Genomic DNA, 13,725 nt, shown 5'->3' with positions numbered 1-13,725 from the left:
TCCAGAGGAGCAGTTGCTGGTGGCCATGCACGGGAATCAGCCACTTCAGTTCAGGTATTTATTAATTTTCTCTACTTTGTATGACATTAGTTGCTGTGGAAGCTTATCAGAAAGTATTTTTCAATCAAATATCTTTTAAAGGAATCTCTATAATATACAGTGCGTGCCTGATTTGTAGATGAGTTGCATTTTTTCCCAACCCTTTGGGAAGCTTTAAGTAGATAGTACTGTAGTAAAGCTTGATGAGATTTTTCTTTATCTCGGTTTCTTTAATATTTACAGAATATTCCAGTTGGATTTTCAGTGAACATAAATAGCATTCATATAAAGCATGCTAGCTAGCTAATTAATAACCATTCCAGTAAATCCTTGTTTTTACTTTTATAGTGATTTTAAAAGAAGGTTAAACTGAAATTTAGAAGACTTTTTTTTTTTAAACTTTTAGGGAAAAAAATGTCTGTTAATTTTGTCCATCATAGACTTAGAAAATTAAAGTATAGTGCATTTTTAAAAGAATTATTTATTTATTTAATTTTATTTGTTATTATTTTTACTTATAATTTCACAAGAGGGAGACAGAGACAAAAAGGGAAAGTGAGAAAGCAAGCCGCCAGATCTGTGACTCGAACCATGGTTGGCCATGTGGGAGTCCAGCATCATAACCACCATGTCACCTGCTGGCGCCGAAGTATAGTTTAGAATGTAGGAGAGAACAAAGCAGAGTTTGAAACCTCATCCTTTGCTGAAGGCTATAGCAAACTAAAGGACAGAAAAAAAATCTTAACAGCTACTAAAAACATCAGGGTATGAGATGAATTAAGATTTAGACCTAGAACAAGAAGTTACAGGTTGACTTATTGTGCTTGTATTTATTTACTTTTAATTTCTCGTGTGTGTGTGTATGCACATAGTTGTGTGATCTGCATACACACATATGTACACACACACTCTTCTTAGGGAGTAGGTGTGTCAGGAAGGATATTTTTACCCCTCTGTTCCTGTATGTTATCCTTTATTCATTAAGATTCTTTTTGAGGAGATTCATTACTTCTCCAGTTAACTTTTGCTAAGAAAACCATTTTCTTTTTTTTTTTAAAGATTTATTTAATTTGGGACCAGCAGTTGGCATAATGGCTATGTCAGTGGACTCTCATGTGGTTGACCATGATTCGAGTCCCAGACCTGGTGGCTTAAATTCACGCTTGGCATGTGTGCCCAAGATCCCGAGAAGAGAATGGAGGGAATGCAGCGTGGCCATCCCCCCCATCCCTGGGGGATGATTTCTTGCTTGCTTTCTCTCTGTCTCCCTCTGCCTTTCTGGTGAGCTCATGCACCCTATAGCAAAACCCTCTCTCCCTTCCCCCCCCCAAAAAAAAAAAAACCTTATTTAATTTTATTTATCTTTATTTGTTTGTTTGTTTGTTTGTTTTAATTTGCTATAGGCACTTACCAGAGAGAGAGAGGGCAAGCAAGAGGGAAAGTGAGAAAGCAAGTTGCCAGGTCTGGGACTTGAACCATGATCAGCCATGTGGGAGTACAGCGCCTTAACCACCACACCATCTGCTGGCCCCAAGAACACCATTTTTAACTAGAAGTTGAATTAAAAGTGTGTGAATTGAAATGGTTATATATGGTTATATATATATCATTGCTTTGATAGCTTTGGCATATTAATATATTAGAAATTATGGTATTACCAATTGCTTGTGCACAACTAATCACTTTCCATTTGGGTTTGGGTGTTTAAATAGCTTAGTTTGCCAACTTAGATATTACATGGTTTGTCTAATGTGTATAATTCCAGCTGTGTCATTTATTAAGGCAGAAGCTTGCAGTTTTACACAAGGAGTAAACCAATTATAATGCAAAACGAAGACTGTTGTTTTGACCTAACCTTTTCCCTTATTTAGTTTCATCTCATTGCAGTGTAGGCCAACAATGGTACTGGATGATCTTTAGTTTGTAGCCTTAGAACTTTTAGCATCATCAGATAATGAATTTTGTAAAGTATAACCACTTCAAATAGGAATTCCGTGCATTGCACAAGTTGACGAGTTATCTGTATGCACACTGGATAACTGGGTAGAGAAGCCAAGAAGCACACAAGCTGCATGGACTCTGACAGGTCTAAGCTTGAGTTGACTTGGCCTTTTGAAAGCTTTCTGATTTTGTAGAAGTTACTTCTGAACTCAGTTCTATAGATCTAAAGATGACAGTATCTACTTCAAAGGATTTTTGTGAAGATGAAATGAAAATAAATTTGAAAATAAGTGAAAAAAAATCAGTCTGCCAAAAAATAATTTCCTAGTACAATTCTATTTTTCATACAAATAAAAACTGCTTAGGTGTGGCAAGATGCATTAAGACTTCCTAAGATTTGTTTTATTTAGGCCTCAGGATTTTGTTTTTCTAAATGGGTTATGCAAAATGAGTAGAATTTGGAGGTGGATATTGAGAAAGAGAAACTGTTGGAAGAAACTGAAAGGAGGAGTGGAAAGATTGTAACAAAATGGGTGAGCCCTACTAGTGACTGAGTCAGAATGCATAGAGACAGCAGGGACCTTTATTCTCACCCCGTGGTTGTAAGGGGCACTTGTGGTCAGCATTCACTTTGCTAGCCTTCAGATTCTGCTGGAGAAGAATGTTAATCTAGTCCTTTGGGATAGGATTTGATTTATTAACATTTTTCTTAAAATGTCTTTCCTACTTGCTGCAGTCTATGGGACAGCATAGAAATTCTCATGTTAATGACAGTAAACTTTGGTTTATTTTTATTTATTTACTTTTTTTTTGGGGGGGGGAGGCTTTTGCTATAGGACACGTGCACTCACCAGAAAGACAGAGAGAGACAGAGAGACAGAAAGCAAGAAATCACCCCCAGGAAGGGACGGCCACACCACAATCCTTTCTCCTCCATTCTCCTCTCGGGATCTTGTGCACACATGCACACGCGCCCGGCTTGTGTTTGAGCCACCGGGTCCAGGACTTGAACCACAGTCAACTACATGGGAGTCCAGCAACATAGCCATTACGCTAACTGCTGGTCCCTTTATTTACTTATTTTGAGTTTTTTGCCTTAGGGCGTGTGCGCTTCCCAAAAAGACAGAAACAGAAAGAAAGTGAGAAATCACCTGGTGGGGGGATGGTCACGCTGCAATCCCTTCTCCTCCATTCTCCTCTCAGGATCTTGACCACGCATGCACACATGTCCGGTGTGATTTTCAAGCCACTCAGTTCTGGACTCAAGTGCAGTCAGCTATGTAGGAATCCAGCAAAGTAACCACTGCACTGTCTGCTGGCCCAACATGAGATTTCGAAGGTAAACTCGAAATGGTATTTTCATATTCAGAGCTCAGTTCAATTAAGCAAACATGGGGAACAGTTCTTTGTTTTGTGAAGTCAGACAAATAATATAGTTATCATTTTCCAATTTCTTTCACTTTTCAGTGTATGTGTTATGTGACATTGTCCAACTTTATTTTTTGGCACTATTTTTTTTTTTTTTAGTCTACCCAGAAAATCTTAAAATTTTAATAACTATGTCTTTCTTTGGTTTCCGATGTATTATAATAATTTTTTAGTGAAGCGGGATAAAGCCAACCAAGAAGAAATCTTTTAAGCTTATAAAATGTTTCTAATTAAATCAGTTCTCAGCAGTGGATCCAGCAAGCCTCAGAGGGTTCTAACCTTGATGTAAAAGCTTTCCTTGATCATTTTTAAGAGAGTGAGTCTTCTTTTTTAGTAAATAATTTTTTTCTGAAAACCCAGAGTTCACTGCATTTCATTTTCTCATTAATACTCTTATAAATTTTAGAAAAGGGAAGGTGGTGGTATCTACATTTTACAACTGAGAAAGAGATCAAAACTATTCTTTGTGGGCAAAGATTAAAAAAATATTATAACAGCAACAAACTCTTCAAATCCGTCCTTTTTTAAAAAAGACAATTATGTATGTTATGTTAACAATTTTCTTTTTTTAGGTAGGAATCTTTAATGAAATAACCAGGATGCCCTTTTCTTAGGTGTATGGTTAAAAAGAGATAATGATAGGGCCAGCAGGTGGTATTGTGGTTAAGGTGCTGGATTCCCACATGGGCTGTGTTGGGTGGAGTCCTAGACATCGTGGCTTGAAACTCACGCCAGGCACTTGTGCATGTATTCCCAAAATCCCAGGAGGAGAATGGAGGAGAAGGGAATGCAGTGTGGCCATCTCCCTGGGATGGGACACTTTTCCTCTGTCTCTCTTGAGCAAGCACACACACCCTATGGCAAACCCCCTCCCCCCAAAAAAAGAAAAGAGAGACAAATAATGTCATAAATGTTGTATTCAACCCTGAACTCACGTAAAATTTTACAATATTGCTCTGGATGTTATTTGAGAATTTAGGTAATTAGTGAGTAATCTCTTTACATTAATTGGTTATAGAAAAGGAGGCTATGAGCCTTTTTTGTTCTTATTATTAGACATCTAATTGATATGCTACTGGGAAAATGTTATTAGCCAAAGAGTTGTTTTGATAGCTTTAAATTTTTAGAGTATCACAAAAGGGAGAAAGAAGAGAATCACTAATACTTCGGTGTATTATTTTAAAATTGAGTTATTGACAATATTTTTTTTAACCAGAAAGTTGGCATTCTCAGACTGAGTGTAACCAATCCTACATTTTCCCCTTCATTTATTTAGTCATCTACCTAAGATTCATGCAAATTTTCTCTTCTGTGGATGGACACTTGAATTTATGACTGAATAAACAGAAATAAGCAACAAAATGAGGAAATTAAAGCTTAAGATTTTGGCCTTACTGATTTTCGTTTACTTTACTATTTGGGTAGCATTTTTTTTTTTAATATTTTATTTAACTTTATTTATTCACTTATTGATTTCAATTTGACCAGAGAGGGGTAGAGTGTGAGAGAGAGAGAGAGAGAAAGCAAGCCGCCAGATCTGGGACTTGAACCGCAGTCGGCCCTGTGGGAATCCAGCACCCTTAACCACTGAACCACCTGCTAGCCCCATCTTTTTTTTTGTTTTAAAGAATTACTTTATTTAACTTTATTTATTTAATTTTATTTTTAATTTGACTAGAGAGGGAAAGACAATGTCAGAAAACAAACTACCAGGTCTGGGACTCAAACCGTGGTCAGCCATGTGGGAGTCCAGCATCATTAACCACCATGCCACCTGCCGGCCCCTGGGTAGCATTTCTTTTTGCCATTTTTCCTGTATAAAATTTGATATTCTAATTTTTAAATTCCTTGTCAGAAAGAAATACTTATTAGACTTATTTAGAAATTCTACAGAAGGGGCAAATCCTAACATGGTAAATATTATAATTGGCTATGTTTTATATAACTCAAAATTGGGGGTTGATAAGTATACAGTTGTACATTATACTTGATATCATACTTAATATTTCATGGTGGTGAGGCATAAGGTGTCCTCTGAAATGGAAGATTAAGTTACCCAGTGGATTTTATGTTTCTTCTAAGCTTCCACTTAAGTACAAGACCTAATGCTATCAGTATTAAAACTATTGACATTTATCTACTCTGTCCCTAAGCAAGAAAAGGAAAGAACTGGAAATAATATGAAAGACAGTGTCACTATTTTAAGTGTTCTTTTTCTGAGTTATTCAGGTACAAGGAGTTTAAAAAGTTAGGGGTACCCTCATTTCATCAAAACCAGGAGTAGACTTACATTATGGCCAGATACAGTCTATATAGGAACAGGACTATTAGCAGGGTAATATAAACAAAGTACTATTTTATTCATAAACATTAGAATAAATCCCAGTTTAATATTTTACTTATTGGCTCTACTTTTTCTGTGATAGCAGTTTTATTACTGATTTACTTTAAGGTTGTTACATATGTTAAACTATCTTTGGGTGATAGTGTTGAAATTGTATATATTTTTAAATAGTTAAAATTATTTAATATATTTACCAGAAAAACCCTGAGAGGAAAAAAACCTTGGCCAATATCACAATTTTAATATGTCTCTTATCTCAAGTGCTCAAATTATATGTTAAAAATAATGATTTTTTTTTTAATAGCATCTGATTACAATCTGTTTTGGAAAATCTGTTTCTTAAAAAACAATAGAAACCATTCTTGGAGTAGGTGGTTCACTTTCTCTCCTCCCAAGCATCACTTACCTGTTCTGCTTACCAAGTTACTTGGGCTGTGTCCTATCACATTTTTAAACATTTAACTTTATTACGCTTGAGAAACGAAGTACTCTCAAACACACCAGGCATGTGTCTGTATGCCTTGTTTCTTAGTGCAAGCATGTTTTTAAGTCACAAATGCCAGCCAGCCAATAGCAGTACCAGAAAGTTTACATCTACAAGGAATAGCAGTAACAGGTTCTGTTTATGTAAGAGACTCTTCAAAACATACTGGCAAGTTAGGCACTTTTTTCCCAACAGGAGAATCTTGGAGAGAGGCAAACTACTTGGATTATTTAATTTTGTATATCATAATATAGTTGAGATCAGTAGATTTAGATAAGTAATTTTAGAATGCTTTAGAATGCTAAATAATGGTAGAGAAACATCCTCTACTTTGAGCCTAATTTTTCTCCCTTTTTGTTTTTCATTGCACATGTCTGTAGTGTGAGCCTTGTTTTGACACACATTTATTTTATTCTCTGGCAGATCATGTGTCTGTATCATTATTATGCCCATGCCCAATGATAAAAGCTGCCATCTCTGACACACACCAGGTGCCAAGTACTTAATCCTCTAGGTGGAGGTAGACCCTGATAGCTTGTTTATAAATGCAGAGGCTGTGTCTTAGCCCGGGGTCCACTACTTTCTATTGAAGTGCTATATCAGTCATTTACTTATGGAATTAGCTCGTAGTAAATGAAATTTGGCAGTATTTATTTCCATGAACAAGATAGGATGCCCTTACCATCAAACTGGTCTTATGGGTAGTTGGAAATTGATGTATTTTAAAAAATAAAATGTTAGAGAAAATATTAATAAAATATTAGTCAATATTTGTGTTAATTCTATTAGCTCCTCTCTTGCTGAATTGTTAAGGAGTCCCTTCTTTGTGGTGGGCGATGCTCTTAGTGCATTCTGCTTGTTATTTAATGCTATACCTCAGGGATCTGCAAACTGTGGCCCGTGGGACAAATCTGTCCTGCAGCCTGTCTTTGCAGATAAAGTTTCAGTGGAACATACCCATGCTTATTAGTTTACAGATGGTTTGCAAAGCCTAAAATATTTATAATCTGGTTTTCTGTAGAAAAAGAGTACCAACCCTTGCTTTATCTTAAACAAAAGATTGGAAGCAGTCAAATTTACTATTAATCCTAAAGGTATAGGAAACTTTCTTTTAAAATTTCTACATAATTTTTGTCCTTTATGGGAAAAGATTGGGAGAAATAAATTTGAGGTGATTCAAGCTTAATTTTTTTTTTCCTCAAGTGCATACCATGTTTGAGAATTTGTTCACTGGTGTACCTAAGGCCTGAGAGTTACCTGTAACACTGCTCAGATGAGTGTGTTTTAGAGTCCTCTTTGCCTGTGGTAAACATGGTTTCTGTCCCATTAAAAGGATAACAAAGAGGATACAAGGAAGATTTCATTTACAGAGAAATAAAATGTGGTTGTATGTGAGGTTTTGTTTACTTTCCCCGCTCAGGAGGAGCCAGCCCTCATCATGTTTCCAATTAGGTGGTTATCTGATCCCTTCAAAGTCCCAGCCCTTCCCTCTGCTGAAGCAAGGATATGCTGGTCCCCTTGACACACTCAGGTTTCACAAGCCTTGGGAGCTTGTGTCTACCCTTTACTTTAGTGTTCATAATTGAGAGTGAGACCATTTTCCCATATCACACACATAAATATAATGAAGATGTTAAAGTAACTTTGGTAGAGTTAGTAAAAGAGTACCCTGAGACTTAATTATGCATTAAGTTGTGTTTTTTTCCCTCTGATACAGCTTCCAAAAGAGATTTTGGTTTGGAAAATATTTTTCTTTTGTGTTTCATTTTCCTGGTTGCTGACTGTACTAGAAAACAGAAATGAAGGGATAACTCGTTTGTGTTACTTGGCAGGAAGTACCACTATGGTGTGGCGTTTTTCTTGCACACTAGCAATCAGTTCAGTAGTATATTTAATCTTCCACCAGATCTTAACTTATTAACAGTTTATAATCCTATCTGATATTTAAATAGTAAATTAAGCTGAACTAAAAATATTTTATACGTATCTGAAATTTAGTTTGAAAAATGGGAATTAATATTATCATAGATTGCCTATTAACAATACACCTAGTGTTATCATATGTGTGTGTGTTTGTGTGTATAAACTAACCTAAATCTAACAAAGTTTAATTAATGTAAATACTCCAGAAATGACAAGGAATTTATCTATTTGTTCTTGACAAAAGTTCTCTAGGAAATACTTAACCTTTTCTTGGAGGGAAGTTAGTACTCTATTAAAATGTATACTATACATATACATGCAACAAAGATGAATAGAAAAATGAAATTTTGGGGCTGGCAGGTGGCACAGTGGTTCAAGGCGCTGGATTCCCACTTGGCCGACCATGGTTTGAGTCCTGCACCTGGCGGCTTGCTTTCTCACTTTCCCTTTTTCTTTCTCTCTCTGGTAAAATTGAAAAAAATAATAACAAATGGAATTAAGTAAATTCTTTTTTAAAAAAGAAAAATGGAGTTTCTAAAATGTAAAACTTAGGACAGATCATCAAAATGATACATGAGCTGTTGAATTTCTTATCAGTACAAACTGAGAAAGTCTTTCCTACTTCGGTTTGTGTTATTAGTGAGATATTTCAAAAAGTCTTTCAAAATTCAAGTGCTTACATCCAAAACCAGAAAAAGATTCTGTTCATCTGCAACAGCGTAATACTTTTCACAAGCGTCTGATCTTATTCCTAAATCTTGAGTACATGAGTGGTGGTAAGGAGCATCCTAGTGTGATAGAGAGACTATGAATGCTGTATGGCATTTTGTTTTTGTTTTAAGCAGATCCATCAGACTTTGAGATTGCTCGCTGCAGAGTAGGTAATAACTTCTTTTTTGTAGAGTTTTGTAATGGATTAAGTAAAGAGTGTTCAAGTACCAGATAACAGTGCTTGGCATGTAGCTACATTTAACTCGTCACATGCTGTATCATCACCACGATTATTTAAAATAGTCCCAGAAGACGTGTGCTGTGAGCAGTTACGCTCATTTCGCTTACTGTTTTCTGTACTAACGGCTTCCCTCCTCTTAAAGTAATTGATAGGGTATACATTTGAGTGTGTGTGTTTTAGTGATAATACTGTGACATTATTAAAACTAGAGAAATGAAAATAAACTTTTGGGGGCTGTTTTGATGCAGACAGCTTTACTAAACCGCCTGGAGCGAATTTTCGAAGCATGTTTTCCTTCCATATTTGTTCCTGATGCTGAAGAGGAAGTTGTTTTCCTGAAGCACTTGCTAGAAACAAGCACCTTGCCAATAAAAACAAGAGAGGCCTTAGCTGAGAGTGGGTAAGTAGTTAAGACAGTTTTGAGATAGCGTGTGTTTTTGCTAGTTTCAACTGTAAATATTGTGTTAAAGTTTAATCATGCTGTGCTATAAGACTTACATGAAAAAAAACTCTGCCTCTCCACTTTTTGACTTATTTTGAGTTTTCTATGTCAGTATTCTAATCAGTCAATATTATATATTTTTTTAAATTTTCATTCCTGACATGATAAATCAAAATTTAGATCTTACTGTTATTCTCCCATCATCTTCCCATTGTGCTTGTGTTTTACTGTTTTTGGTTGTTATTTCGTGTTATTATAATCATTGTAAATATTGTTTGCTGTGTTCTCTTTATAATACAACTTTTTATGGACTTAATAATCACCTCTCTTTTTCACTTACCAAGTCCTAAGTCTTACCGTACCCTCCAACACATTCTGTTCTAACTGGAATGGTTTCTTTCTTTCTTTTTTTTAGGGAGAGATTTTTGCTTTAGGGTGTGTGCTCTCTAGAGAGAGACAGAAAGCAAGAAATCACACCCATGGTTGGCCATGCCACAATCCATTTTTCTGCATTCTCCTCTCAGGATTTTGGGCACTTGGGGCACATACACACATGCACACCCCCTTGCCCAGTGTGAGTTTAAGCCACTGGGTCCAGAATTCGAACCATGGTCAACTACATGGGAGTCCAGTGATGTAACCATTATGCCATCTGCTGGTCCCAGAATGGTTTCTTCAGTCCAGGCCTTTTACACACGTGTTACCTCAGGACTGCCCTTCACTTTTATTCTATATTCTAGTAGAGTATATCCTCTAATAACTTTCTGAGAAAAAAGATACATGGTAAATAAAATTTTACTGTCTTCTACTCTCACATTAAATTTATAGTTTAAGATCTTTTCTTTGTTGCTGATGTTCTGATATTTCACAATAAAATATGTTGGTGTAAATCTTTTTACAGTCATTGGACTGACATTAAATAGGACCATTCAGGGACCAGATGGCATAATGGTTGCATCGCTGGACTCCCATGTAGCCTACCAACGGTTCAAGTCCCAGACCTGATGGCTTAAAACTCATGCCTGGCATGTGTGTATGTGTGCCCAAAGTCCCAAGAAGAGAATGGAGGAAAAGAGATTGCAGTGTGGCCATCCCCCTGGTGGGGTGATTTCTCACTTTCTGACTCTCTGTCTCTCTGATGAGCACATGCATCCTGTAGCAAAATCTCTCTTAAAAATAAACAGATAGATAGATAGGACCATTCAATCTGAAGGTTTCTATTCTGTACTGGGCATGTCTCATGTATTATTACCTTGATAGTGACCTCTTCCTTGTCTCTGTTTTTTCGTTCTGAGAATCCTATTAATTAATAATTATTGGATGTTAGAGGGTCTAGACTGAGTTTCTAATTTTAATTTTATAACTATCATCACTCTTTCTCAGCTGTTCTTTCCCATTTTGTCATTCTGCCTCTAAAAGCATTCTCTTTCTTCCATTTTGCTAAGTGTATTACTATTACATTATTCCTCTTTGTAACCTCAATATCTGTGGTATATGGTTTTAAGTAAAACTTAATTTCCTTGAAGATGGAGATTGTGTTTTTACATCTCAATTTTTGTTTTAGGGTGCTTTCTAAGAAGAAAAGGAACAAAAATGTTTATATTCTACCATTTTAAAGTTTTAGATATGTTTTCATTTTAATGTACTAATTATACAGGTAGTTTATACTTCTAGAGGTAGTTCATTAATCTCTCCAAGAGATTAATTCTAAGGAAATAATACAACCATGCAATAACTTATACCATAAAATACAGAAAGGTTCTAATTTTTACTGTTTGGCACCTACTAATAATAAGAACCAAATAGGAAAAACAATTTATTTGGAACTGTAGGACTGTGGTTAAATAAATGCTGGTGCATCAGCCTATTAATGGATTATTACCTAACCATTGAAAAAGATACACATGAACACTAGGAAATGCTCAAAGTATGAACAAAGAATACAAAATTATATATATGCCATAATTGCAATAGTGTGTTTGTGAATCAAAACTTGAGGGGGAAAAAACACAAATATTGAACAGTCATCTTAAAATGGTAAGATGGAGGTTGATTTATTTCTTCCTTTTAATTTTTTTCTGTGTTTTATAATAAAGAATAACACACCATCTAAATTTTTGCTTGATTACTGGCGTATTGATACATATGAGTTTAATTTAATTACATTCCTAATAACTGTAAGTAAGTATTGGCTCTTGATTGCATTTAGATAATAGTTGTACACTTATGGTAGCCTCAAGATTAATTAGAAGGTGTTATGTGTCGTGGTCATGTTAACCATAGAATTTCATGGTGAAAGCTGTTGAGTAACCTATTCGTGGCTTCATCATGACCTTTACAGGGAACTGCTGGATGTGTGGACCGAGCTACAGGATATCCATGATGCACATGGCTTGAGATATCAGTGGGGTGGTTCCCATAGCAACAAGAAGCTTTTGTGCTCTTTGGGAATAGACACCCGAAACATTGTGAGTTGAATACCTTGAAATACATATTTTTAATTTTTTTGTTTGTTTTCATTTGCTGTAGGGCGTATGCACACTCCAGAAAGAACGAGACTGAAACTGAGTGTGTACACCCTGTGGGGGCCATGGCCACACCACAGTCCCTTCTACTCCATTCTCCACTTGAGATTTTGGTCATGGAAGCACACACACCTGGTGCATTTTCCAAGCTACCAAGTCTGGAACTTGAACCATGCAGTCAGCCATGTGGGATCCTTAAGTACCACACCACTGGCTGACCCAAAACCTTTTTTTTTTTTAAAAAAAAAAAAAGAACTAGTTTCTATTTAACTTTATTTATTTATGTCAGTTTGACCAGAGAGTGACAGGGCAAGAGAGAGGAAAAGTGAGAAAGCAAACTTTCAGGTCTGAGACTTGAACCATAGTCAACCCTATGCAAGTCCAGTGCCCCTAACCACCATGCCACCTGTCGGCCCCAACCCAAAACCTTTTAATGGGTGTTTTTAAACGCGCTTACTTTTCTGTTCCTGTGATAAGCTAGTTCCTCAGAAAAATAAATATTAATTAGTTTAAATGTTCATTTATCTTGAGTAAGCCAATTTTTAAACTTCAATCTTAAATTTTTCTTTGTCTTATTTTAGAAAAAAAATGTTGTTTCCTGAACTATAAAATGAAATAATTAGACTGGGAGATTTTGACCAGGAAAAAAAAAACAAAACCAGCTGAGCAATTTAATGATTTTTCTCAATTTGTCATTCTTAATGTATGTAATAAAACACAGCAAGCAAACATATTCTGGAGGCTTTTCATTGTATGTTATATCATTCTCTAAATATATGTTCTTTCTCTCTAACTTATGTGCGTAGCTCTTCACCGGCAATAAGAAGCAGCCTGTCATAGTACCCATGTATGCAGCAGGACTGGTAAGTACAAAAATGTCTCTCTGTGTATTTATCATTACTGCATTATTCTGCGAAGCTCTCTTATGTAGCATGACGTAAAAGTATATTTTAAGAGGCACTTAGTGTTGGAATTTTAAGGGTATAAATGTAGTATTATAGTATCCATTTTAATCTCATAAATCCTTTAAGTCTACATCTTAGGGCATTTTTTTTCTACATTCACTAATTACAGATACTGCTTTGTTTTAGATAATTCAAAATTTTTTTTATCTTAGTGATGATAGTGTTGTAACGCTTTGGAAAACTCACCTTTGGAGGATTCTTTTTTATTTTTTCCTTTTCTAAACTATGAAAAAAGAGTAAGCTGTAGTATATAAAAGATTAAAGATACACTTTGTTTTAATTCAATTATTAATTTTAAGTAATGGAGTATTGTGTCAGCAAGTGGTGTGGAGGTTAAGGTAGCTAGATCCCATATGGCCAACTGCACAGTTTGAGCCCTGGAAAAACATTCTGGGTGCATGTCCATGCATGCCCAAAATCTCAAAAGGGGAGTGAAGGAGAAGGAATTGCAGCATGGTTATCCTCCCTAAGGAGTGATTCTCACTTTCCCTCTCTGTCTCTGGCAAGTACTTATATCCTACAGCAAACTAATACATAAATAAATACAAAATATTGATGCAACATTGAGGTTATGGGTATATATATAAAAACTTGGAAATACTAAATTACAATTAATTGAAAATGAGCCAGGATTTTTTTTTTTTTTTCCTTTTTGGAGGGGGCCACGGGTACATGTACTCAC

General features: G+C 35.7%; 1 protein-coding gene across 1 annotated transcript in view; it reads left to right on the top strand.

Moving 5' to 3' along the window:
• Positions 1 to 13,725, top strand: part of AFTPH (aftiphilin) — a gene marked incomplete in the record, with an annotated part of 77,559 nt that overhangs the window by 39,794 nt on the left and 24,040 nt on the right. The window contains 4 exon segments of the mRNA XM_027773326.1: positions 1 to 54; positions 9,360 to 9,511; positions 11,895 to 12,021; positions 12,885 to 12,941. Of these exon segments, the coding sequence (XP_027629127.1) occupies positions 1 to 54; positions 9,360 to 9,511; positions 11,895 to 12,021; positions 12,885 to 12,941 (390 nt within the window).

Source organism: Tupaia chinensis, unplaced genomic scaffold (genome assembly GCF_000334495.1).
Source record: "Tupaia chinensis unplaced genomic scaffold, TupChi_1.0 Scaffold000341_1, whole genome shotgun sequence".
Lineage (NCBI taxonomy): Eukaryota > Metazoa > Chordata > Mammalia > Scandentia > Tupaiidae > Tupaia > Tupaia belangeri.
The sequence above is the reverse complement of the archived record's forward strand: the minus strand, read 5'-3'. Positions and strand labels throughout refer to the sequence as shown.